Consider the following 27392-nt stretch of genomic DNA (forward strand, 5'->3'; position numbering starts at 1 on the left):
TACCTAAAGCCACACCAGTACTGCTAAGTGACAAGCGAATATGGAGCAGGATTGAGAAGGGGACTCATCCCATGCCTCAGTCGCAGCTTAATTGTTAGCCCTCTACACAGATGTGTTTTGGACCTCTCCACCTTTCTCCCCCCGCAATGCACTTTAGGCAGGATAGACACTGTCTCCAGAAACCTGCATGAACCTGTCCTGTTGTGGCCCCCTCCCTTCTTTCAACACTGAGCAGAGCATAGTCTAAGCCCTATGAAACCTCCTGTTTCACTTCAAAACACACAACACTATATTTAGCTTCCTCTTACTCCCACTGCCTGCACTACTGACTCCTATTATTCAGAACACTTTGAGCTGAAAAATAACCACCCAAAATAATAATTGTGTATTTTAGTCACTCAGGCACTAAGTGGAACCCAGGGGAGTGTAGTGCCAATACGATGTAGTAGTATGGGATGTGGCCAGCTTGGAGCAGAAGGTGTGAGCAGTAAGGGAAGTGAATGCAAGCCAGCAGGCACAGCAATTCATCTCTGCTTGCATTTTATATCACCAGTGTAGCACACTTGGAAACCAAGTTCTGCAACATCCAGCTTGATCAGCAAGGATTTGCTTGTGCAAGTCTTTGTCAGAGGATGACGAAGATAAGTCAGATGCAGATATAAATAACATGACAGAGGCTTCTGTAGAAACCTTCTCCATCTGCTCTTTGCTTTGACCCACCTCTTGGCTGCTTCTCTTAAAAAAGGTATTACTTCACTCCTAACGTAAGCAGGGCACCTTGCTTTCTTGTAAAATGCTGTTAATGATGCCACCGTTTTGTCTGATATATTAAGACACTCAGGCAAGATATGATACACCTGGGTCCTGCTCATTCTTTTTGAGTGGTTGGAAGTAATCCTGACTTCTTCACAGGGGAGCATGACCAGAAGTACTCTGTTAAAGGACTTGTGTAATGTGACAAGACTTTAAGATTCACAGGGCCTGTGCAAATAGATACTCTAACTGGCCTTTAGGGTCCCGTCCCAGCAGATCTGGGACATGATCTGGATCTCTGGCAGAGTAAAGCACAATCACTAGTTTCCTCTCAGATTGCTCCTGTTATAAAATAAGGCTCACATAAATATTGATAGTATCTGCTCTCTATAAAGACAAAATAAGAAAGTTAATATATAATATAAAGACAGGGACTGTCTTCTCTCTTTTAGACCTGTTTTTCAAGAATTAGATTGACAGGAAGTTTTTTTATAAGATGATCTTATAGATATATGTCAGCACAAGTACCAAAGTGGATTTGAGAAGGTATGAATGGGAAAATATGTGGATTCCAGCTGAATTTAGGGGTCAACTAGGTGCTGATAACTTGGCATTGACAAGACTACTGGGACAGGGAAGAAGCATAACTTTAGGCATGAAAAGAACCTAACTGATAAAACCCTCAGTACTCACAAATGAAAATATCTCTGACTTTAAGCAGCAATTTCAATGCAAATTTGAAGATTCTGTTTTTGACTGTAAATATAAGTATTCTGCTTTCTTCCTTCTATGGTTCTAATATTTTTATAAAAACTGGCCTGTTCTAGGTTTAGAGGTATACAGCACGTTGGATAAGTGACTCTAAAAAGTAGTTCTGAGCAGTGAAAATAATAAAGTCCACCTTTTTTTGAATTTGGATTTTCTGCTGTTCAATGAGGTGTTCAATGAGGAAGTTTCCCCTTGTGCTTTTTCTAACCAATGGGTCATTCATAACATCATTTTCAATGTGGATTCTTTGATATCTATGAGGAGCTGACCTCATGTTTCACCCTTTTCCTCAATAAAGGCAATAATAGAACCTTTCTCCTCTTTTCCTCTCAACTGTCTGTTTAAAAGAAAAAACATGTAGGATCTTAATGTTCTGAGACTTGAAGTGCTCTGTTAAATTTGATTGAAACTGGCTGATGGTTCAAAAGCTATTAGAAAAATTATGGATAAATATACCTTACACATACCATCAGTGTTCTGCTAGTAAAGTGCAGAAGTTAGTCCCTAGGAAAGCAAAGCAAAAATCCCTTCTGAGCGTATTCAGAAGCATGTGCTATATCTCAGAACCATTTTAATTTAAAAATGTCCTGTGTAAAGACTATGTTCCGTATAGTTCTGTAAAAATCAATGATTTAACATCAAAAAGGGAGAAACAAATTCCAAAGAAAAAGAAAAGAAACCCAATTTTAGTACAATCCTGATAATACGAGCGACATCAATCAGCTCAGTCTGTACCACTGTAGTGCAAAGTTAGATTCATGCTTTCAGCACAAGTTACCATAATTTGGAAAGATTTAATCCCTTCAAATTCATATCAGTAGAGATGCATTTATTCATAAACACCCAGGCTGAGTGAAAGGAGTGGCATTGCTTTGCAACGTCCTGTCCAGGAATTTTTAAATCGCCGAGGAACCTGCAGCTCTTTGTCATTGCTCTAGATTGTCAGTCCAGCATGAGATACTTGTGCTCCACTGCACCATGACAAAATGCTAGTGTGAGTAGTACCTAGTGTGCAATTTTAATCCATGTTACAAACTCTGGCCTGAAAATGAATATTTCACTTGTACATATGACTTTTAAAGTCTGAGATTAGAAAATTAAAGACAGAAGAGAAGTTCACACGTGCTGGTATGTGCCATGCTAAAGTGAAAATTGAAATGCATTAGATTGTCTATAATGCTTTTTGTCACTTGAGATGTCAAAAGCATACCAAAAAAAAAGAAAAACCCCAAACAAACCCTGTCTGATCTCTTTATGCATTTGTCTGAGAAGAAAGAAGGTTATTTTTGTCTGAAAATTGAATGATATCCCTTTGTCATCGTGAAGTTCAGAATAAATTTATAGAAACCATCAAGATTATCCTGGATTTACTGTGCTTTAATAAAGAGGAGATTTTAATCCAGTGCTGGTGTGACTGACAGCTCTAGCTTACATAGGAAGAGTGAGAAGCCTCCTCAGGATCCTCCATGCTAGGATCAGTCAGTAACTACCCAGCTGATTCCCTGGATGTTTTTCCTTCGCCTTTCCAGGAGATTTTGTGTGGGAGGGCTGGGGAGGCAAGCACTGCTGTCCGTAGGGGAGTGTTGATTTTTGCATTCCTGAAAGTCGCTGCTGTGCTAAATGACGATAATTGGCAGGGATTGATTAGCTTTATAGGAGGGTGTTATTAAGGGTTGAGCTCTTTTCACAAAATGCCCCCTCTGCATTTACTGCTTGTGAGGCATAATCTCAGCCACCCCGAGATTCACAGAACAGGAGATTGATTTCCTCCTTTTTCTTTTTCTTTCCCTGCCTTAAACTCTGCAGGTCAGTCCCACCCCAGGGTGCATCCGGGCGTTAATGAAGATGTTGTACTGCCCTTACTGCAGAGGACTTCCCACTGTGAAACCTTGCAACAACTATTGCCTCAATGTAATGAAGGGCTGCCTAGCAAATCAGGCTGATTTGGATACTGAGTGGAATCTGTTCATAGGTAAGAAGAGTTTCAATATTAGTGCAAGGAAACTCTGGTAATATCAAATTTCTGCAGGGTTCTGTGAGGTTAGAAGACACTGCTGGTCAATATTCAGAATGAAGCAACTGCAGATGCAGCTTGCTTTCTAATTGAACTTCATGGCTTGCAGTAAGGAATGACTGCTCACCATGCCCTAAGCCAGACACGTTTCACATTTCATATTTCCAAAGGAATGCCGTGGTGTTACAGCTCCTGAGCTGAATTATTACATGCTATTTGAAATGTTGAGAAAGATTTGGTTGAGGATTTGATAACAAGCTTAACCTGGCAGAAATAGTATGTATTACAACTGAAAACCAGGCTCTTGCAAGCTGAGAAGATAATAACATTGTATAACGTCCAGTCAACATAAATCACAACAGCTGCAGTTCTTAATTCTGGTAGTACATGGTCAAAAAGCTATAAAAGTTACATATATGAGAAACTACTAATTGCTCATTCTTGCTTAAAATACGCTAATGTCTCCCTTCCAGTGTACTGAACAGAATGTCCCAAACATGCAACCTCATGTTAGAATGGAGCATAGAATATATATTTAAGAAAAACTGCTCCCACAATTTATTCACATAATTCTTCTTTCAAATAGACAAAGAATTAGAAAGAATTGTCCCTTAAAGAGCCATTTATCTGTCCTGTAGCATAACAAAAAAACAACCAACAAAAAAAAGCCCAGACCCCACAACCAGAAAAAAACCTCCCAGAAGAATAACATATAACAAGAAATATTACTTTTAAGTTGCTTTTGGTGATAGAATAGGATGACAATTAGACAAGGCTGATGATAATATGGAAGGAATGGAACTGCTAGTTAGCCTGGACACTAATGAGTGTCGTAGTCTAGACTGGATTTCGGAAAAATAAATGCAGCTGGAAAAAAAAGTGAGAGCACTTTCTTTATTGCAGTCGAAGAAAGGAAATTTATTTTCTATTTTTGGAAAGATAAAACATAAGCAATCTCATTCTGCTTAATTTCAAACCCCACTGACCAATGTGACTTTGAAAATTTGACTCTGACTCATTCATGGATTTTTGCTTTACTCAGCAGTGCAAGATGGATAGGGAGAAGAAAACAGGATGAAAAATGAATCAGGGTATGAAAAGTGAAAACGAGCATTGAGCGTGCTATAAAAATAGCATGCAAACAACAATATTAAACAAATGATGCTGATACATTTGCCTTCCCAGTCTCTCATGCTGGTTAAAGGAGTTGACATCACAAACAGTACTGTATGGAGGGATACCTGTGGGATTACTGGAGTAAAAAAGATAATCTAAACATCATTTAGAAGCTAAGTAGAAGCTAATGAGAAAACAATTCTAACCTGTTAAGGACATTGCAAGCTACTTCCCTTGTCACTGAATGATAAGCAAGTGCTGAAATGTCACTAATTCTGACTTTAAAAAATTAATAATTGGCTTGGGCTTTTGCGAAAAGAAACCCAAAACATTTGAACTAAAATAAACAGCAGAGTTTTTATTAAGACAAGCACCAGTTTAAATCAAAAGCTGGAAGTTAAGGTTTGAGCTGTGAAGAGAAGATTTCCTTTTCTGGTGCTTTAAATTCTGTGAGAGTCCTGGGCATGGTGAGACCTGTTGGAAAGTGTGGAAATGCTTACAGATGCAGACTTTCAGAATCTTTGCTGCAAAGCCCTTGTCTGCATCAATCTCTCTTTGGTTTTGATTGTTCTTGCTCTCAGAAAATAAAAACTGCGTGAAAGCTTGTATGTTATGCTAAAACATAGTGCTAATTTATTAAATACCATGTCAGGCAGGCTACTATGCAATTATCCCTGCAGGTCAGTGATGACAAGGCAGGATACAGTACAAAAACATCAAATCATATTTCCTCTTTCTTCTAACTAAAAAACTTTCCCTCTGTAACTTTATGGGGAAGAAAATAGAGGAGATACAAAGATTTTCATGTGTTTGGAAAAGGTATTCTGCTTTATCCCATTTTTCAGGCCTCTGACAGCTTTGCTGAAGATGAGGGTCCTTCCTTTATGAAAGACTGAAATGAGGCAAGTTGTCTCTGTCTCTGACAGCTGTCAGAGGCTTTCTAATAACACATGCAATTCCCTTAGTGGTAAACACAACAAAACTTCTACTCACTGAATTAAAACGAACAGCAGCATTTTACAGCACCGCTGAGCTATGAAAGATTGGAAATAACGCATGAGCAGTTTTTATCCCTGTTCCAATACTAGGAACCATGCACTAGTAAAAAAAAGATAATTTTGTGCATTAACAGTCTCTGCCTAGGCAGGAATCCCAAATGTTAGTGCATATTCATACACAACACGGTTTTGCTTAGCTCATAATCTGTGCACTGCAAAAGAGTTTTGCTTAGTTCATAATCTGTGCATTGCAAGGTTGTTTTGATAGAAGTTGGTACTAGGAGAAAACTCTCAGATATGTTTGCCAGTAACTAAGTAAATCCTGTAGTTTGGACTGCATGTCCTGATATTATTCTGTAGTTACAGCAATGGTCCAGCAACAGGCAAGATCTGCACGTGAGGAGGAGCAGAGGAGAGTAAATGAGCTGTTTGACAACAGGATGCGTTGCATGTTTCACCTAGTTTGTAAATATAGAAGTCAGGACTGAAATCACATATATATAGCACTAATAAATCTTGCCTCTACTTTCAAAGCTAGGGAGAGTAGGACAACTTCCCCTAAACATCTGGTGCTTTCCAAGATTTTATAGACTGTGAAAATTGGTAGGAGGTGAAACAGCTGCAGCAGCATGAAACATGGCTTATTATACATTTCCTGGTTTGTCACCTTAAAGTGTGTGTCCTTTTTGTGTAACATTTTATTATAGGTTTCTTGTATTTTGTTGCCTATATTACTGCATGATAAAATCCAAATGTTGCATATCTCATTCTAGCAGATCATCTGCAACTCAGAATTTTGCCTGAGAAAGGAAGACAGTGTTTAATATCATATTATAATTGTAACACTGTAATGAAAAAATGCACCTTCCAGGTATTTATATAAAATATTTAAGAGGTATTTAAAAGCAAACCCACCACACTGACTTTAAAAATGTGTATTTTGCAAAGCTTGCTTCTGATGTTTTGCCTGTCAGTTACCCATCATAATCTCCTTTGCACCAGTCTCAAGTAAAGTTGGCAAATGCAAGATAAAAAGCGTGAGCAGAGGAACTGTACTGCTGAGGAAGGAGATTGCCTCAGGGAGGAGTTGATGGATTCTGTGGAGTGGGGAAAAGGGGATTTTCTCTCTCATGGCCCAACAGATATAGTCAAAATTATTCTTCTCTCCATGGAGCTATACCAATTAACAGCAATAAGAATCAGGCATCCCACTGTTCATTCTGTCACAGAAACAGACGAGATGGAAAAAATTATTCCCACTTACAAAAATTTAAAGCCCCTGTATCTTAGGGAATGGCATCCAATTTTAGCAATACTGTTGTTACTCCTCTTTCTCTTACTAACCTGTATTTAAGTCCCTGTTCCTATCTTGAGATTCTTTGACTTTCCTTAACCTTAGCTTTCCCTATAATTGGTCATTTATTTCCCTTCAAGTGCTCTTTTTCTCGAGCAAAAATATCAGCTGAGGAATGAGCCCACATCAGTGGACACCACACTTTCTCTTGGTATCCTCATTCAGCTTCAGAATCAACTGCTGTAAAAAGATTATTTCTATGGAAGCAAGTGCATCTCATTCTCACAGCTGCCTTAATTACAGGTTCAGGATGGCAAAGTGGCATTACCCATTTGTTTTTTGGAGAATTTCTTTCACAATTAGCCTTAGAGTTAAGTTTCTTCTGTCTTGAGACAAAAACATAGATGATACTAAATCTGAAAATCTAGCAAGATTGTGGGCCAATATGGCAATCCTTATAGAAGTAATTCAGCACAACAGAAGAATAAAAATCCAGGTAATTGTTTTAATGATAGTAATTGCTGTATCTGAGCTTTTTTTGTGGAAATCCAAAGTAATTGATAAATGCTTTGCTGCTATAGTTAGTGATGCAGTGTAATGCCTGTGTAGCAGTATATCAGATGCAATCCATGAAGGTTTGACACTGCATGGCTATTTTTATTTTTTTTTCCCTACAAATTATTCAATGATAAATCAGACTCACCTCAACCATACCCCCATGTTTTATTAGGCAGGAGATTGTGGAAAACACTTCAGAAGTTGTGCAGTAGCAGAGGCTGCCTCCCTGCCTGTGAAAAGGAGCCAAGAGTTTCTGTCCACAGCCACCCCTCTGCTTAGAGCGGGGAACAAGTGGCTTTGCTCTGAGTGCGTTCCATATTTGATAAGCTCTACTGTGTAGCAAGGCAGATCAGCATGCAGGGTGTTCATACTGCAGGATTCAAGGCCCTCCTACTGCCTCCATCCTGCCAGGCTTCACCAAAGGAGAAAATCATATCTGCAAGGCTTCAGCAAAAGATTCTCCTGACCGTGTTAAAATTATTTCTCCTATTGTCATTACAATGGCTCTGCATTACTAATTAGCATTCTTCTTGTTGTGCTTTAAGAATCCCTTTTTTCTTCCCATCAGTATGACTCAGACACTTACCTTAGGAGTTCTCCTGAGGAAGAGTAAATCATGCACTTAGAGCAGCTTGGTTATTTTAAGAAAAAGTATGCAACAAAACCTTAACTACTTAGTCCTAGTGAAAGTTTTAGTGATGAAAATATGCAATCAACTTCATTTACTGCTTACAAAAGTCCTGGTGTCTCTGTGCTTTCTCTGTTCCATGTGAAGGATAAACATTTTCTTTTAATGCTTCAAGAGGCTACCCTGATTTGAGTTTTTTAATGGCTTATTACAGGATTAACTGTCTTCAAGATTCACTTTGATTCAGAGAAAAATCAGTGTAATAGTAATCCTTTACTATTTTCTTGTGATTTTTAAGAGGTCTCAAAGCAACCTTCTCTTGTCCAGGCTGAACAGCCCCAGCTTACTCAGCCTGTTCTTTTAGGGAAGGTGCTCCAATCTTCTTATGAACTTCATGGTCCTCTGGATTTGCTCCAGTCATTCCATGTTCTCATGCTGGGGACACCAGAGCTGGAGGCAGCACTCCAGGTAGGGTCTCAGAAGAGCAGAGTGCAGGGGCAGAATCCCTTCCCTCACCCTGCTGGCCACGCTGCTTCTCATGCAGGCCAGGGTTCCACTGGCTCACGTTGAGGTTTTCATCAACCAGCGTCCCCAAGTCCCTCCCTGCAGGGCTGCTGTCAGTCACCTCTCCAGCCAGCCTGTAGGTGTGTCTGGCACTGCCACCATCCAGGTGCAGAACCTGGTGCTTGGCCTTGCTGAATTTCATTGAGTTCACGCAGACTTGCTTGTCAAGCTTGTCAAGGCCTCTCTGAGCCCCTGGATGGCACAGCCCTTTCCTCCAGCACGCTGACCACACCACACTGGTGCCAGCTTGGCATTGTCACACACACAAGCTTGGTGTCATCGGAAAACTTGCTGGGCATGCACTCAATCCCACTGTCCCTGTCACCAGCAAAGAAATTGAACAGAATTAGCCCCAGTACTGATCCCTGAGGGACACCACTCATCACTGGGCTCCACATGAACAATGAGGCATTGACCACAACTCTGTGTGTGGCCATCCAGCCAGGTATTTTTGCACTGAATGGTCCATCCATCTCTCCAATTTGGAGACAAGGAGGTCATGCAGAACGGTGTCAAACCCTTTCCATGAGTCCATGCAGATGCTGACAGTTGCTCTGCTCTACCCCCAATGCTGTAGCCTCATCATAGACAGTTGCCAATTTGTCAGGCATGGTTTCCCCTTCATAAGGGAACACTGGCTCTCACCAATTACCTCTTTGTTCTCCATGTGATTCAACATCATTTCCAGGAGAATCTGCTCTATCTTTCCCTTTTATTTATCTTTGCATAGCACAGAGCAAAGGCTGTCAGTCTGCTGTAACGCTCAGTAGGCAAAAGTCTTGTTCTGGCTTAATCATGGTAAGTAAGAGCTAAATCAGAGGTTTTATCAAATTTAGTTACCCGGAACTTGAATATCTTTTCTCTACCACCCTCCTCCTTAATCATTATATGAAAGTATACTGTACTGTTTTTATATGTTAGCCTTTCACAAAGACTCTGGGAGAAAAAAAAAAGTTCTATTGTTTCCTCCATGGAGAGGCACTGCAAAAGATTCCTTCAGCCTTGGGGTGCCATTATGCCAAATTCAGAATTTCTGGTAGAAATTCATCAATTTTGGTTTGATGAGCACAGAATGGACACTTGAATACAAACACTAAAAGTTTGTAATTTGCATCTTGTGCTGATATAAAACCTGATAGAATTCATGGTCAAGACAGCCTAAAACTCAAACCAGAATATAAAGCCTTATTTTCAGTTATTATATGATTTAAGAGTATTTAAAAATTTTGGACTAAAACCATCTTTCCTTGCTTTCTTTCTGAGCCAAAGTTATCATGATGCCTCAAGTGAAACCACCTTTGCCAACTATCAGAATGAAAGTAGGGGAAATTATCTTTACCTAAGATAAAGGTAAAGATAATTTCTGCTTACTTCTTCAAACAACTTGAGCGCCTCCAGAGTTTGCAGAGTTTCTCTAAGTCTCCTCTCTGTACAGACTGTAGAAGCTGTTATACACCAATATCTATTCCCTTAGTTGAAGTGTCAGGGTTTGGTGGATGGCTCAAAGGGTGTGAAGCCACATTGTGATTATATATTTAAAAAATGACACCCCTAGTTCACAATTATTTTTCCCTACTTTAGCTTATTTTTACAAAAACAAGGGACAAGGAGTGGAGTATGATATGTTATACAACTGCAATCTGGTTGATCAGAGGTTAAGAACAAGATTTGCAGATGTAAATCTAATCTTTTTTATGAGAAAAACTTTTCATGTGCTTCAGGCCAATTAGTCTCCATAATGCATAGGTAGCAGAATGAAGGAATTTGTAGTGCTATTAAAAACACAGGCTTAACACCTGCTAACCATTATGTCAGCTCAGGTTAAAGATATGTAATTGTACAAATGAAAAGTGAATTCATCTTGACAATACCTAATTAAAAGTGTTTTACTTTTTAAATTCTCTTGTAAGCAGTAACCTCCATGATCCCATCTTTTCCTCTTGTTTTCCAAAAATAGTATAATCAGTGCCTACAATTTAAATACAATACCAAGATCTGATGGTTTAGAGTACACAGGAGCACCCCTGAAATAAAGGGGAAAACACCATTCAGTATGGTAAATAATGTGCAGAACAGGAGAACAGTATTTGTTATTTCCCACTGCTTTTTTTACCTCAGAAGTGTAAAGGATAGGCAACCTGGGTGTGTAATTCCTCGGATGGGAATGAATTCAGCCTGAGAGAAGCTCTCTGATGTTGTGGGACTGCCAGCAGAATGCAAAAAGCACCAGCACTTGCCTGCTGCTTAAACTCTACTTACCCTGCCAAATGTCTGTGCTCCCCCTAGGGCAATGTAAATTCTTACAAGCAACTCACAGCATCCATTGCCCTGTGTGTTTGCTTTAGGATGTGTCACTGAAGAAAGAGATTCCCTCCTGTAGGACGATGGGGAATGTGCTCCTGTTACTGGACCAAAAGAGCTGGGAGTCATCTGGCCTGTTCTTACCAGTGACAGCTTGTTACTTGGAGGTGCATCCTGGAAGGGGGCTAATGGCTTCACTCAGAGTGACTCCTGAGGACTGCAGCTCCTAAAGAGGGACTGTGGATTTCTGAGAATGCAAATGTTTAGTTGAATGACAGCAGCAAATCTCTTGGGACTGTGAGCTTTGACAGGTCTTGTGGAAATCACATATGGAGATTAACTGTGCCGTCCTCTTTAAGGCACAAAAGATATTAGCGCCCATCACCCATCATCATGTCATACATCAGCTACAAATACAGGAACAAATTCAGCCATTCTAGAATTATGGCATGCAAACACAATTATCTTAAACTGTATGATTTCTGCGCATGCAGGAAAAAGCTTCTCAAAACTTGAAGTGATATGGAGTCACATACTCAGCATTTTCAGCAGGCCCCATGTTGACTGCAGCACTTAGATGCTACAGCTTCTTTTGAAAATAGCAAGACTGATCAGCATTGTCAAAAAGTTTAAAAGATTTTATAATGAAACCATTGGACTCAAATGATGACTCTTTAGTTCCATTTTCATTCCTCATCTCCAACTCCTTCATATTATTTCACATCAAAGGGAAATGTCTGTCTAGTACACATGAGCACAGTTTGGAAGTTGCAGAGAACAGCAAATTTCTCTCTGTTTAGATTCAGGGGAAGTGCTGGGGAAGCTGTTTTGCCACTGCCATTAGAATGCTATGAATTAACCAAGGGATGTTGCATAAGATATATCTAGAAACAGGAAATATGCTCATTATTTATTGCTCAAATACTCTGTGGTTCTGGGACTATTATTTCGTACTTTTCCAAGTCCATAGCTATGCCTTCCCAAAGGGCACCTTGCTTCCAGGAGAGCAGTAAGCAGTGCTGCTATTTCTGTCCCAGGTTACCATGCATATTAGCACCTCAAAGAGTTTTCTCTTCAGTGGAAGATTTGATGTCTCAATTAATTGCATTTATGTAGGGCTGAATCCCTGTTCACCTGTTGGGATATCCCTCAGGCACTTCACTGTGCTGATCTCCCTGTTTCACAGGCGAGGGACCAGCTGGGGAATATTGTGCCTCTTACCTGATCAGGTTTCCTTTCTGGTTTGGGGGATTTGGGCCAGCAGGCCTCTCTGGCATGTGACTGTGAATGAAGCAAATGAAGCACACACCCAGACTACAGAACTTGGCTGTACATTTATAGTTCAGTTACCTGAAAGAGCTACCTCCATGCAGTTGTGCTTTTTTTGCATTTTTTTTTTTTTTTTTTTTTTTTTTTTTTAAGGATTACAAATCCAAATGAAGAATATGTGTTTCATTTTACCCAAAGCAGGTGGGACTAAATATCCTTTCAATTGGTTTGAACTTGCTATTTTGGCTGTGCTTACTTGAGGCAATGCTGCATTACTCTAGCAAGGGTGAAAATTATGTTATTTCTAAAAACATGTCTTTGGTTAAATCACTATTTGACTTGGTCAGTATTGATGAATTTGAGATATTCTGAATTCTACTTTTTCAAATACTCCTATTTTTAAGGGAAAAAATAATTGTGCAATAATTAAAATTTTGCTCAAAGGAATACTGATGGCTTTATTTCAGCTTTAGTGGAAATAAAATTTATCGCTCTGTCCATATTTTTGCATTTTTTTCTGTTTGTATTTAGCTCCACTTAAAACCTTAAAATCTGAGGAATGCATTGGTTGCACCACGACCCAATTTTATACATTTAAAGTATTTTATCCTGGAATCTGCATCCATTTTAGAAAACTGCAGAAATAAGAAGTAGTTTTCCTATGCTGAAAATAAACTTGAAACTATGTAATATCTTGTATTATATGTCTTTTCTGATAAATTGATTTACTAACTATTTCAGATTCTCTAAACTTCATCTTAGAAACAAATGTCAAATTATTCAAATCTCCATTATTCAGGCAAATGTAATTGAGAGACAAATGTAACTCAGAGCAAATTTCTTCTTCAAGTAACTATCAAAATACTTGGTTATATCTGAAAATACTTTGCTGAGTTTATTATACAGTATCACAATGATGTCAAAGCAAAACTGACATTGATTTGCTTTGTATTATAATTTTGAACCATTGCTTTATGAGGGCTAATCTGTTTATGTTAATGTCTTAGGTAGCATATTATCCATTTAGAATCACAGATTTCTTTTTGGAATACAGAAATAGTGTTGGCAACCAGCCTTCATTTCTCCTTACAAATAAACCCTAATGCTGCAAATGAACAATACACACTCAGATAAACACACGCACACAAAAAGTGATCTTTGATTATAATCATTCTGTCAGATTCCATTGATGAGAAGTCTGGGGGTTTCTTAGTATCAGTTTCTTATGCTTTTTTAGTTCTCGAATTTCAGAGAAAGTTTCAATTTTTCTTGAAAATGAAAAATTAACCCAAAACTCATCTCATTAAAAGAATTCAAATGTGTCGACACTCTCAGTCTAAATAATTTAATTTTCTGTACTTTTTGACTGCTTATTCAGGTCTTTTTTGAGCTATGCAAATATTATCCTAAGCTGCCAAAAGCTCTAAACATTATTAACATTGTGCAAAACCTGCTCAACGATCTTGTAATAATATTACATATTATATATATATATATATATATATATATATATGTATGTATAATATATATTATACATATGCATATATAATACATAATACTAATACAAGATTAATGTTCTTAATTTAAGCAAAATGTTCTTATTCCTTAATGTCAACAAAATTTTTACTTTTTTTCTAATGAAGCCACACACATATACAAGGGTATTGTTTAGACTCAGTCACTTAACTTGTTTTGGAAAAGCTTTTTAAAGATAAGCTAATAGAAGAAGGTGAAGAGTGTTTGGCTGTGCTATAAATTTCTCATAACCTGGCAAAGAGACTGTGATAAAGATCCCTAGGTAGTAGCCCATATCAGTGCCAAATTTAGTGTAGCAAAAACTTGAAATCATTGGAGAGATTAGAATTTTAGTAAAACAAAAGATTCAGGAAGTAATTATTTGTTTCTGATAAGTGTCCTATGGATTCCCTTCTTGTAATAGGTTAACCCTCAATATTTATTTTTTTGTAAAGAATGTTTTATCAGAAGCAGGAAATACTAGGAGAAACATAGATTTTTTTCCCTTATCCACAGAAAATCTTACCATTTTTAAAGTCAAGAGAAGTAGTTTGGTGCAGAGTGCTATGACAGAGCTGGTATGGCCAAAATTCATTGAGCATTTTTGCAAGAGTGGAATCTAAAAGTGTTCTGATGCATTTGGGAAATTTCAATGTGTTTAGAAAGTAATGTGAAAAAATCTGCTCTTATATTTCTTATTTCTCTGTGTTACTCAGTGTCACCTGCCCTGTAATATAACATTCAACATTCCTTAATGTCATTTATATTGCAAGTTACCTATGGGAGTTTAAACTCCCATAACATGTATTTTTCATTTAGCCACCAGAACTTTCCATGTCAGTAGGAACTCACCTTCATAATATCAGACTTCAATTTGCAGCAGCAAAGAGCCTTTTTATCTGTCTTGCCTTGTTAACTCTTAAAATACATTTATGAAGGAGAAACTAACAGCTTGAAAAATAAAGAATTTTGGTTCTGCTGGATATTTGTTGCTTACCTCAGAAGAGAGTCCAATTTTTCAACTAAATGATGCATCTCACTGAAATGCTAGACAATGAGATGAAGGTCAGTCTTCACTCTCAGTGTATAGGTTACAACACCATCTTGCACTTAATTCAACTGTGGAATAAGATGAAAATCATCACTAAAACTAATGATGGACCATGGAGAATGGACAATGCCGAAAAGGCAAGAAATTATCCTGAGCATGAGACAATAAAACATAGAGCGCTCACAGGATTCTAGCTTGGATTTCACAAATGAAATCATACAAGAGGTCTTCCGGTGCATTTACCTCTTTTATTAAAACATTTAGAATCAGATCCACTGGCCTTTAGCTATACTTCAGCTTCCTTATTTTGGTGTATTGATGAAAATAAGGAAATTAAGAGGATATAGACTCTCTACTACAGGAAAAAGAGTGACAGTTCTGGTCACACACAGCTGCAGTTTGGGATTTATGTTTCATTTGTACACTCAAAATACGGGGTTTATGTATTTCTTACGACAAACTAAAAATTAATCCATCATAAATTTTGTCAGTTGAAATTCTGCTAGCATCTGCAGTGCTGAAAGCATACCTTAAATCAGGTTCTCCTCTTTGAACTGAATTTACTACTTGGTTAGATTTTCATAAAAGTTAGAAAATAAAATATTTGTGTTTTCTTTCAAATTTTTCCTGGGAGACTTTCTGTCAGGAAAATATTTCCATGTAATAAATAAGAGATGGCCGCTCCAAGTTACACTGATGGCTAAAAAGACATTTCAGTAATACAGAAATCTTCTATTCTAGATATTAATGACTGATATTCTCATTTTAGTATGTTGACTGCACCCAGATAAATCACTTTCAAATCATTAGACAGTTTTGAGGCATCTCATAATATTTAGTTTGCTTTTCCTCTCCATATACTATTAATATATTCTTACAGTATCTTTTAATCTTTCATTGATACAAGTGTATATTTGGTGGCTTGGTTTTTTTCAAATGCAACTGCTAGAAAAATACATACAGAGCCCAGTTGTCCAACTGATGTGTGCTTTGAAGAGTGTAAATATAAATTAATATTTTAAAAATTAAAGAGGCAAAATTATGGTAATATGCAAGTCATTTTAGGAAGCCTCTGAAATTTCCATTCTAATCAAATTTTCTATAAAAGCATAATAAAAAGATTATAAATCACTCCAGTCAAAATCCAGAAGGACAGTGTGGCAGAACTTTAACTGATGCAAATAATTTGCTAATGGAAGTATGTCAGTGAAAACTACATGAAGATCTAATTCCACTTATGCTGAATGTATCAATAAGGAAATAATTCTGAAATTACTTCATTTTGTCAAGCTACTTGTTACTGAGAGATGAGAAAAGCAAGTAGTTCTTTTTCTTTCTGTAAAGCACCTCCAAGCTCCTCATCAAGTCTGTCAGTTTCAAGACGTAGAAGAATTCTCTCTCCTTACAAAACAAAATTTGTTAGTTGGAATATCTGGTTACGTAGGCCATGAATTCTAACGCAGAATTACTGAATAAAGTCCAATGTATAGGGTAAGGGCAGTCTTGTATAATAAGTGAATTCACATTTGTTTGAAACCTGGTGATGTTAAACCCAAGCATGAGTGCAGTCGGAGCTGACGTGGAGATCCCACAGATTCTCTCCCAGTTTGCCTTGTCCAGGCAGAACAGGCTACAGGGCCCAACCAATAGAGAGCTACTCTTTACAGGGAGAGAAACCATCAAATCCATGTAACTTGCACTCTCTGGAGAATAAACATCTCAGAGGGAAGCAACAGGTTACAAATAGCTTTTCCCAAAGTATTTGACACTGAATTTTCTTTTCATTTCATCTTCTTGTTTGGTCCAAATGGTCCAAATTGTTTCACCTTGTGGCTTTATAGAGCTCTGTAAGTGACAAGAATGCAGTCCTTTCCAGCTATGCAGTTTCATTGGTGGTGTTTGTGGGCTTTTTTACCAGTTTTTTTTACCTCTTACTTTTTTTAGTGTTCTAAATAAATATGCAAAGCATGTTGCACGCAGGATTCATGTAGTATAACTTAATCAGCATTGTAGGAAATGTGTTTCTACTTGCCACAATTCATGCCTTATTTTTCTAAAAGCATTCTATTTTATTGTCACTTTCACCTCTGCGGACTTCTGAAACAAATGTTTAAACTGAATAACATTGCATTTGTTATGCAGGAAAATAATAAGCATTTATGAGGAAGAGTAATATATCTTTCAGCTTTTAAGTTGGTCACAAAACCTCTGTGTTACCAGAAGTCTTTCTTGTTCAAATTTTTGAGTGCCTCTCCATAAATCTACATCCAAGTTTGAGAGATCTGGGAATACCATACAAAATAAATAGTTCCATCTAAAATGAGTCTTCATTTATCTCATGTGTTATTTTGGTATTCTGGTTCACTTTATTTGCTGACATCTTTTTCTTGGAAACTGACTCTCAATATATCCCACACAAATGTGCTGAGCTGTTACGAAAGAGACAAAAGAAAGTCAGATCTCTGACTCACTGTGTTTCAGGAGAGGATGTTTTGAGGGTGAGAGAGTAGATTTTCTGAAAAGTTTCCCTCAAGTTCAGAATATTTCTCAAGGTAGACTGCAAGACCTTCAGGCATAAAAGTATTATTCCAAGCATTGAAGATCTCTAATATGAATATGAAAAAACTAATTATCTTTTCCTGTAGACCAAATTGCTTTTCAATCCTTGTAAAAATATAAAGTGCAAAAGAAAAGTAAAAATGGTACTGAATTAGTAGGTACTGGATGTGCAGTTTCTGCTTTTCATTACTTCATACTGAAATTCTATTGAAATTAATAGAATAAATAACTATTATATTGCCATAGAACACCTTGCAGAACAGGATTAGGATTCAAGGCAAATAGGTTAGTTATGAAATATCAATATTTTCAATGGAAAGTGGGTAGCTATTGAAATTCCTTTGAGTCTGAATTCCATAGCTACTCAAAGCTTTGGTTATCTGGTAGACTTCTCTAATTTAAACAGATACAGACAAGAGAAATATTATTTTGTCTGATTTCAATTGGATGACTGAATATTTCTCTAAAGCATTTAAACAAGCTCACCAAATTAAAAAAATTATAGGTGATCTCATTCAAGAATGAGAATCTCATTCAAAATAGGAGAATTTATGTAATTTTTTATGAAAAGTAAGAGAAAAGGTGCAGAATTGAGCTATTCCACATTATATATACATGGATGTATTTAATTTATACTTCTTACTTGGTGAATTAAAGGGTTTGAGAGCTGAATGAGCTCCCAGAAGTGCACTACACAACATTTCAAGTAACAAAATTTTAAAATGTTAAAATGTTCTTACATTAAAAAACTGTATTTCAGCGGAGGCAGCAAGCTGATGCTTGAAGAATAGCAGCAGTAGTTTGTTTATTTGGGGGAAATGGAGCAACTGCCTTCATACATTTTAGAGAAGTGCCAAGCATATGAATGGGCACCATCCCAACCTAAACATCTTTGTACAAAAGTATTGTTTGAAAGAAAGAATGAATTGACACCACAAGTACTATGTGTCATCTTTTAGTGAAGAGGAAAGAAATGGAGATGGATGAAAAAAAGGCCATCATAGTTTACAGGATTAACAGGAATCACAATTTTTTCTTTAATTGACCATTGGCCAGTAGAACAGGTTTTATCCTGTTTTTCTAATGTGTAAACTAGATAATTTTCACGGAGTCACCTGGATGATCAGACTGAGTGCTTGGATTTTCACAATATGTTTTCTAACTATTGCAGCAAATTGTGGGGTGAATTGCTGTCATTTGGGAATATCATGATGAGCCACACATCCCTTCCTACTATTTGAACCTAAAGTGTAAGATTGTTTGCCTAGTGAGAATAGCACCTTGTTTTATCAACACATGTCAATTCCCAAAAAAGCTTGCTGAAAAAGACAAGTTTGCATGGGTTGAAAATTCAGGCCACATCAAAAAAAGCTTTAATGCTAAAAGAACAGTAAACACAGATATCAATAGGATGCTTTGCCACATTTTTTTACTGCAATTAAGGTGCAACTTGAGTTTTATTTAGTTTAGGTACTGAAATCTGGTTTACGTCCTAACTACAATATAAAATAGAAGCACAGATTTGAGCCGAAGCTTGCTCTCTGTATTTCCCTGAGCTCCCAAGTGGGTTCCTGTAACCTGAGTTCACTGATGGTCCAGCCACATCTATTATCTATAAAGCTGGAATGGATATTTCCAAGCAGAATACCATCTTTCCTCTTGCTACAGAGACTGACTTTTTAAAGGAAGGAAACACACAGCAAGAAGAGATGTTGAATAACAATCTTAATCAATTTGATTTCCAATATGTACAATTCCTGCAAATTTAAACTTGAAAAGAGATTAAGTATCACAGTTTGCAGTTTATGTTCTCATAAACTGCTACTAAGGAATCTCAAAATTCCCAGAATGGTTCAGACTCTGTCTCTATATCTATGACATTCAATCTGAAAAGGCTTATTCAATTCATACTTTTAAGGCCATAATTTTCCATGTGCACCCAAGAGAAATTATCATGACTATCTGAACTTTCTAATCACTGTGGGTAATTTTGTCTTTAGGAAGCTCTCACCTAAGACAGCTGAATTACTTTTCTTCTCTGCAGAAACTCACTGTGTACGTGATATCTGTAGCAGTGATCCAAAAGAGCATAGGAAGCAAACAATGCAGATCTCATGGGGTCTGAGCAGCTGCTGACCAATGAAGATTGCACCCAAGCACTGGAGTAGATGTGCATTTTTACATGCTCTTTATGCAAAATTCTGATTGTTGCCTGAAGTGTGGCTTCATTATTAGGTGACCTAGTGATGCTGCTTCAGAAAACAGTGATGACAGTCTTCCTTGCACTTTCCTATGTTCCAGTCCCTGCACTGAAGGCCAGAAAGCTGATGTCCATAAAACAACTTATACTTTCTTTTCTACTTTTTCAATAAGTGTGCTTAGCTGAGTTTGTTCTCTGGTTTGTCTCACCCTGTGACCCAGTAGGTACTGGCACCATGGCAAGGGAGGGAATGTGTGGTGAGCTAGGAGACATCAAAAAATAATAAAACCACACCCCTAAAATGCTCTGTGTTCTCAATGCTTCGTATTAGTTATCCTAATTTCACAGTATTCACAGAGCAAGAGACCTTCAAGATCATAGAGTCCATCCCATGCCCTAACACCTCAACTAAACCATGGCACCAAGTGCCACATCCAGTCTTTTCTTAAACACATCCAGGGATGGTGACTCCACCACCTCCCCTGGCAGATCATTCCAGAACTTTGTCATTCTTTCCATGAAAAACTTTTTTCCTAATATCCAACCTATATTTCCCTTGACACAGCTTGAGACTGTGTCCTCTGGTTCTGTCATTTGCTGCCTGGTGAAAGAGACCAATCCCCAGCTGACTACAGCCACCTTTCAGGGAGTTGTAGACAGTGATAAGGTTATCTCTCAGTCTCCTTTTCTCCAGGCTAGACAATCCCAGCTCCCTCAGCCGTTCTTTACAGGACTTGTGTTCCAAGCCCCTCACCAGCCTTGTTGCTCTCCTCTGGATGCAAGCCAAAACTCACCTAGATTTTTACTTTAAAACTTTTCATCCTTTTTCCTCACAACAGCCAGACCCTCCTCAGGGATTCACTAGGATGAGGTGTAGTCATAGCCCAGTTACCTTTTGATAGTCAGGAATCAACACAGTACCTGAAAAGTAACAACTGAGCTCCCTGAGAGGAGACAAGGAGAGCCTGAAAGCCTCCATCTGTGGTTCCTGCTGGGTGAAGGAGCAAGGAGCTGCCATTGCTGTTCCTACTCTCTTGTATGGGAGGGCGACTGGGGCTGGTGCCTTGTTTTCTGCTGAGCATATGGTCTGGCACAGAGTGGGAAAGTGTGACAGAAAACACTTCTAGTCCTGTGAAGGCAGCGTGTGAGCAAGCTACATTTGGGAATCGCTCTCTGGTCACACTTTCACACTTGGCACCCATCCTGCTTAAGCCAGCCCAGGCAGTCCCCATGTGGCAGCCAACTGTGTTTGTACCACTGTGTCCTGACCGTGGGATCCTCCACGGAAACAAACAGGGACAGCCAGCATGGTGGGAAGGAGCTGGTGGGAGGAGAGTGTCAGGGAGAGAAAAAGAGCTCCCTAGGGCCAGCGATGTCTATGGAAATATCAGCCAGGTTGTGATTTAAGAGATTAGTTTGATGCTACAGAGATATGAAACTATGGGCAGCTGCCAAGAACAGGTCAGTCACATTTCTGTCCCTGCCACAGGTTTGTGCCATGTCTTTTCCAGCAGCAGAGGGGCAGCCAGCCTGGGGAGAGCTGACTAGGACCAGGACCAGCAGGAAGCTAACCCAGCCACAAAACTAGGATAGGCTTTCTACTGGGATAGGCCTCAGCTGCCTGATGTAACTCACATGCCACTATATCAACTTACAGCAGAAAGAAATCATTCAGGACAAGACGTGGAATGCTAATTTCAACTTCATCAGCAGATCTTTAGGTGCATTTTGAAGTAACATCCTTAAGGTGAAGAGTCCTCTTCCAGTCTAAAAGCTGGAAGCTGTCAAAATCAGAGAACTCGTTCCCAGCCACGTGTTCCTTCTCCTTCCAATCTGCTGACCTGCTTTCTAAGCTTTCTTCAGCCTACTAACCTGGTAGAAAATGAACCATGAGGGGAGAGGTTGTTTGAAATTCTCAGTCAGAGCAGCATCCATTCAAGAAGTGGACAACTCAAGTAGAAATGCAAATCCTAACTTTACATGAGATGACTATAGTCACCATTGCTGGAAAGGTGTCTTGTAATTTATTTCTTCTGCATCCCTTTGACCCCACATGGCTGCATATTTGCACTGATTCCTTTGCACTCATTTGAATGCTGATAAGGTGTTTTTCTGAACAGAACCAGTGCCCAAGCATAAAATAATTATGCCTGTCACTTTTTTTTCTGATTGTTTTTGTTGTTGTTGTTGTTGTTTTAAATCAGTTTTGTTCTCAGTGTGTTCATTGAGTTATCTTGCTTATTTCCCCCTTTGATCACCATCCAAGTATGGTAGGGCCAAAGTAAAAGCTGTGGGTGCTCATAACAGGGAAACCAGATGAGGTGTGGGGTAGGAGAGTAAGATGTCCTTCTAGCCTTTTACTACCAGGTAGTAAAAGCTCCTACCTGTTGCTCCATCTAAAGAATTTGCTTTTAGTCCTTCATTAGATTATATGCAGCACAATAGTGAAAAACATGCATCTCCTTGGAGAAAATAAACTATCAAATACTTTAAATGTTCACTATATATACCACTTCATTATTCTAGTTTTAATAATTTTTAGATAACTAGTTCACAACTTCCTTTTAAAAAGGAGAAAATTAGTTTTGCATAAATTTTGCTTTTGCATTTCTGTCATTTGTATTGTTTCATGCTCTAGTGTGAAGAAATTGTGAATTTGTTTCATTTTAATTTTCAACTTATCTCATTAAAGACTTCTCACTATACTGAAATATGCCAATATGATGTATACTACATCCTCATACATGTTATGGACAAAATATTTTAAAGTCTTTCATCAAAATGTCTTAAAGGCCTAACTATGTTTATGAACCGGAAATTGTTAATAAATAGGTAAGAAAAAGAGCAATTAAAATAATTGAAAAAGATAACATAAAAAGTTTTCTTCTGTAATATAGAACAGTGGGCTGCTTAAGCAGGGATATGTAGGAAAGCTGATAGAGATGGCAAAATCTTTCTTTAAGAAAGCTCCTGCATGAATAACAGTAACAAAATGAAAAGGGGAAAAAAAATCAGATAGTAAAAAGGTATTAGACCATGGTGAAATGTGATGCACAATCAAAGTCTGTGTGGTTCCTTGCAGTAAATGTGTCACTTTATTACACAAGGTCAGCTTTAATTGGGATACTGAAATTAATGCCATTTTTAATATATTTTCATTTCATTGTATCAATGAAAAAATAGCAAAGCAGTTGTGAATACAGGTCAACAGTGCAGAAAGCTCTGTGAAATGCAGCTTCAGCCCATCTCAGAACTACAGACAAACCTTTTTCCTTGTGTTTTCGAGGTGTTTTAGCAAGGAATTCAGAACCCTAATAGCAGGTTTGTATGATTGGTGCTGACAGCAAAACTGAGCGAAGGCATTGCTAAAGGAGCTGAAAATGAAAACTATAATTAAATGCACAAGAAAAAAGGTTATAACTTAGAAAGAAGAAGTCCTCTCCATCTTCCATATTATTACTATTTTGGATAATTAAATGTTATTTCCTCACAGGTATGCTTTAAACAACTGAGTTGCTGTTTGGATAGATATTAGGGAGGACTAGAACACAATGACAAGAGTCTGTACACATGAGGAACTACATTTTCAATGAAACTTACCAAGAAAGATAACACACAATTTCTTGTCAAAGCAGACCATGTGCACTCCTGAGTAGTTACATTAACAATCTCTCCACAGATGCTTAAGCAGGAAAAGGGGATTTCCCATGTTCTGTAGGAATGACCTAGACTAGACGCCTTTTTCCCCATACTATTAGCATATTTTCTCTTCACTTTTTAAAGCCAATATTTCAGCCTGATTTTTAATAGGAAAAAAATTTAAATATCAAGGTTTCATTGAGCCATACCCTGTATTTAAGAGTTTTCTGTACAATTGAAATGATGCTAGAGCCTTTTAAATTGCAGTAATATTACATTTCATTAATTACAGAGAGCTTCCCAATTAGATATTTTAGTTTACAGTGTTCTATGTTACCTCCTAAATAAACATGAGGTCTTCTGTTACCAGAATGTTGAACTGTAGCAGAGTTCTGAGAGAAGAGTGAGCACAAGGAGGACTGTAATTACAGCAGTTATGGAAAAGTATTTTACTAGTTGGGCAAACTGAACAGCTTTGAAAGAGAGTGGATTGACCATAAAAAAAAGTTCAATATCGAAAATAAATATTTTGGGATCTCTGAAATGGTTGTTATGTGGATAAGCAAACTGTAAACATTTTGTCTAAAGTGATATATTTTCATTTTAAAGGCCTTTATAAATATAACTTTGTGATTTTATAAGAAGATTTAAAGATGTCAGAATTATGCATAGATATGCAGATCTGTCATTTCCCATCTGGTATATACTCAGAGCTTACTAAAAAAACAAATAAATACAGCTGAATTGACATGTCTTTGGGTAAAAAGAATGAAACCTAGACTTTTACATTTTGAAACAGGTGAAATGATAATTCATTTAAAAGGAAATAGGTTAATGCCAAAAGATGCAGTAATGAATCAAATTATCTAGAGAGAAATTTGATCAAAATGTCTCCCAAAATGTAGATGGTTCAGAAGCCAAATTACCGCGTAAACAGTTATGTTTTAGACCAAGAATATTCATACTTAGTTTTTCAATGCTTGGTCAAGAGAACAACAGGGCTTTGTCAGCTGTTTCTGAAGACTCCACAAAATGGGATTAAGGAAAGCCAGACCATGTATCCCACATGAAATTTCTAAACAGTTTTGCCCCTTCACCATATATCTTACTCAAATTTTAAAGAGTATGTAAACAGGAGGAAAGCAATATGCAACTTAAGTGTTTTTATCAAATCATGCCCATTTTTGCAGTGGCAAAAGCTAGGGCCATGCTGTGGGTAGCTGTGCTCTGCCGCACACCTCTGTGCATTCTGCCTCCTGCCAAGGTGCAAGAATACATCTTTGTGCCTTCATCCTTCCTAAGAAAGTCAGAAGTTAGGGAAAAGACCTTTATATCTGCAATCCATCCCAGATGGAGACGTTGCATAGGCTGGCAGCATCCCCTCGGCCTCAGGGACTCTCCAGCATCTCAGGTTTAAGCAATATGCTTGCACTTAAAATGGCAGCATTTAGATCTCCCTTGCCTGTCAAGACAGAGCAGCTCAAAACCTAATGTAATTGAGTGGATAATAATAGCAATATTTCTCTGATCTGATTCCTGAGAATGGATGTTCTGACTATCAGTTATTACCCTCACTTTGTGATTTTACATCCACGTTTGTCTCTGAATAATAGCATCCATTACAGGTGCTGGCCGTATTCCGCAGTCAAATTAAGCCACATGGCAATTGTGTGTTCCATTACTTTGTAGTAAGTCACAGCACTTAATTGCATTTTCACAATACTAAGTCATTACAAGCAAGTCAGAAGCAAATAACAAGGCCTGAATTAGTATTTATAGTCATTCAAGCTTTGAGGACTGTTACGTGAGAAACTGTCACTTATGCTTTGCAGGGAGAAAGTTAAGACTTCTGTCTATGAGTCAAATGCTTGAAAACTAAAGGGCTGGGCCAAAGCCATTATAGAAAATAAACTGCTTCTGTAACAACCCTGCTGCTGTAAATGCTTCTTTTTATATGAAGCATTTGACTTAAATGGATTGCAGTTACTCTTGACAGTATGAAAGAAGGTACCCTAAAACATTTTAAAAAGCTCTTGTATTCCACCTTTAAAGCTTTGGTGTATTAACTTGGTAGAAAATGGATTATAAGAAAACCTTACTTATATGAATGACAAAGCTGAAGATGTCTATATGCTGGGGAAAGAATACATCACTTTGCCAGTGGGAAAGAGCACAGGTACCAGCTGGGACTCATAAAATAAAGACAGAGGATGCAAAAGGATAAAATACCATAACCCTTGGTCTTTTATTTTGTTACAGGTCCAGAAATCTTTCACTCCTGTTTGTAACACATGCTTTCCTGTGAAAAAAAAAATAAAAAAGGAAAATAAGTAAAAAGCTTACCTATTTCTACCTTGCTAAAAATTCTCATTCAATACATCTGATTTCTTAATTGCTTCTTTCTGTAGCAGTAGGTGTGGAAGTACCAAGCAAGGCTCTGCAGAAATCTATCAGGTATTTGTATGCAGTACTGAGATCCTACTTAATGAGATCTGCAATATAATGTTGCTGGGTTTAACTGGAGTTGGATTCTATACCATAGAAGGTAAAATGCAGTTCCAAAATGTATAGGATGACTCAAAGAATTTATGATTATCTCAGAGTGGAAATTCTTGTGTTGTCTTTAAGGTATATGTGTCTTATTTAGTTTATTTGCTTTGAACTAACTTCATTCAAATAAAAAACTACTCTACTACAAGAATAGTTTTCTAATTAAACAAATTAAAATATACACCAGGAAGACAAGCCCAGCTCTATAGTAGAAATAAACTTAAGCTATTATGAGAACACATAAGCATAAACAAATATCCTTTCATATCCCAAAATTTTACCATTATGTTCAGAATACCCTCCCTAAGTACTATTTACTTAGGGAGTAAGTAAATATTCCAATTTTTTCCAGGTATACGGGGCTCAACAGGCCAAAGGTATCCATAATAAAGTAGAATTTGAATTTCTCTTGAAGAACCTGAGAAACAATCCCATTATTGGCAGCCTCTTCTAATGTTTAAGAATTTTTTATTGATATGTTTCTGTGATGGAAGCAAGTGAAAAGGATTGCTACATGTTGCTTTTGTAGACAATGTTTTTGCATAAAATTCTGATCTGTTTTAAGTCAACTGAAAAATAAGACAGTGGAGAATTAGAAGATATTTTCATTTCTTCTTTAAGCGGGAGATTTATTCTGTAAAATCTTATTAGAAGAACCACTAAAATAAAGATAATTTTCATGTTTAATTTGTTGTAGAAAGCACAAACAGTAATATGCCTTTGTATCATTTTACATTCAACTTTTTCCAAAACATTTATTTTCTTAACAATGCTGAAGTGTGTGTACCAAAAATTGCAGGAAGCTGCTGGAAGGTTAGTTTGAGGGTGACTAAACAAACATTCATTTGTTGGATAAATTATAAAGAATAAATTGAGTCAGGTTATTAGGAGACATATATGAAAGTGAAAAAATTCTGATGAGGTTTAGAGAGGTATAAAGTTGATGAGATGGAAAAATGCAGAATACTCTGGTAAATGCTAGCAGAAAGGGATGAGGACAGACTGTGAATGTTAGTGTAAACTGAAAGAAATACAGTCTGATTCGGATAATAGGAGAAAAACAGAAATCAAATGCAAACAACTTAGCTCAGTGTTGAATAACTTATCATCATGATGAAGAAATTTTTAAAAGAGTAGCTGTGACTCTGAAGGTCACAGTTCATCTGGGATAAAGGAGCCCACTGCTTTGTTCGGAGTTAACTCTGATTATTTCCATCTTTTGGAGGCTGGACAGGTTACTTCTGCTCCTTGTCCCAGACAGAATTTTTTGAAAAGCAAAAAGTCTGCTGCTGTCTTTTCACATAGGAAATGGCAACCTCCCAGAGCCTGGGAGGCAGGTCAGAGCTCTGCATGGCTCTGAGGGTGAGGCGGGGCAAGGCTGCGAGCCCAGGCTGCCTCCCGTCCCAGTCCGGCAAGTCGGTCACACACCTGCAGATGGAAAGGATTTCCAGTCCAGCAACATAGACCATACAGGGTAGAACATGTGAAAAACTCAAAATGTGGATGAAATTAAGGCTTTTACAGAATTTGTGGATGACCTAAGTAAAAAAAGTCCATCTGTATACTGAAAACACAATCAGATTAAGAAGCATGAGGGGGATGATACCCAGGTGAT

General features: G+C 37.7%; 1 protein-coding gene across 1 annotated transcript in view; it reads left to right on the plus strand.

Annotated features, from left to right (window-relative positions):
* GPC6 (glypican 6) overlaps positions 1-27392 on the plus strand; it is a 723711-nt gene that overhangs the window by 522975 nt on the left and 173344 nt on the right. Inside the window, exon 4 of the mRNA XM_058825364.1 lies at positions 3328-3493. Within this exon, the coding sequence (XP_058681347.1) occupies positions 3328-3493 (166 nt within the window). The remainder of the gene's footprint in view (positions 1-3327; positions 3494-27392) is intronic.

The sequence above is a fragment of the Ammospiza caudacuta genome, chromosome 2, assembly GCF_027887145.1.
Source record: "Ammospiza caudacuta isolate bAmmCau1 chromosome 2, bAmmCau1.pri, whole genome shotgun sequence".
Classification (NCBI taxonomy): domain Eukaryota; kingdom Metazoa; phylum Chordata; class Aves; order Passeriformes; family Passerellidae; genus Ammospiza; species Ammospiza caudacuta.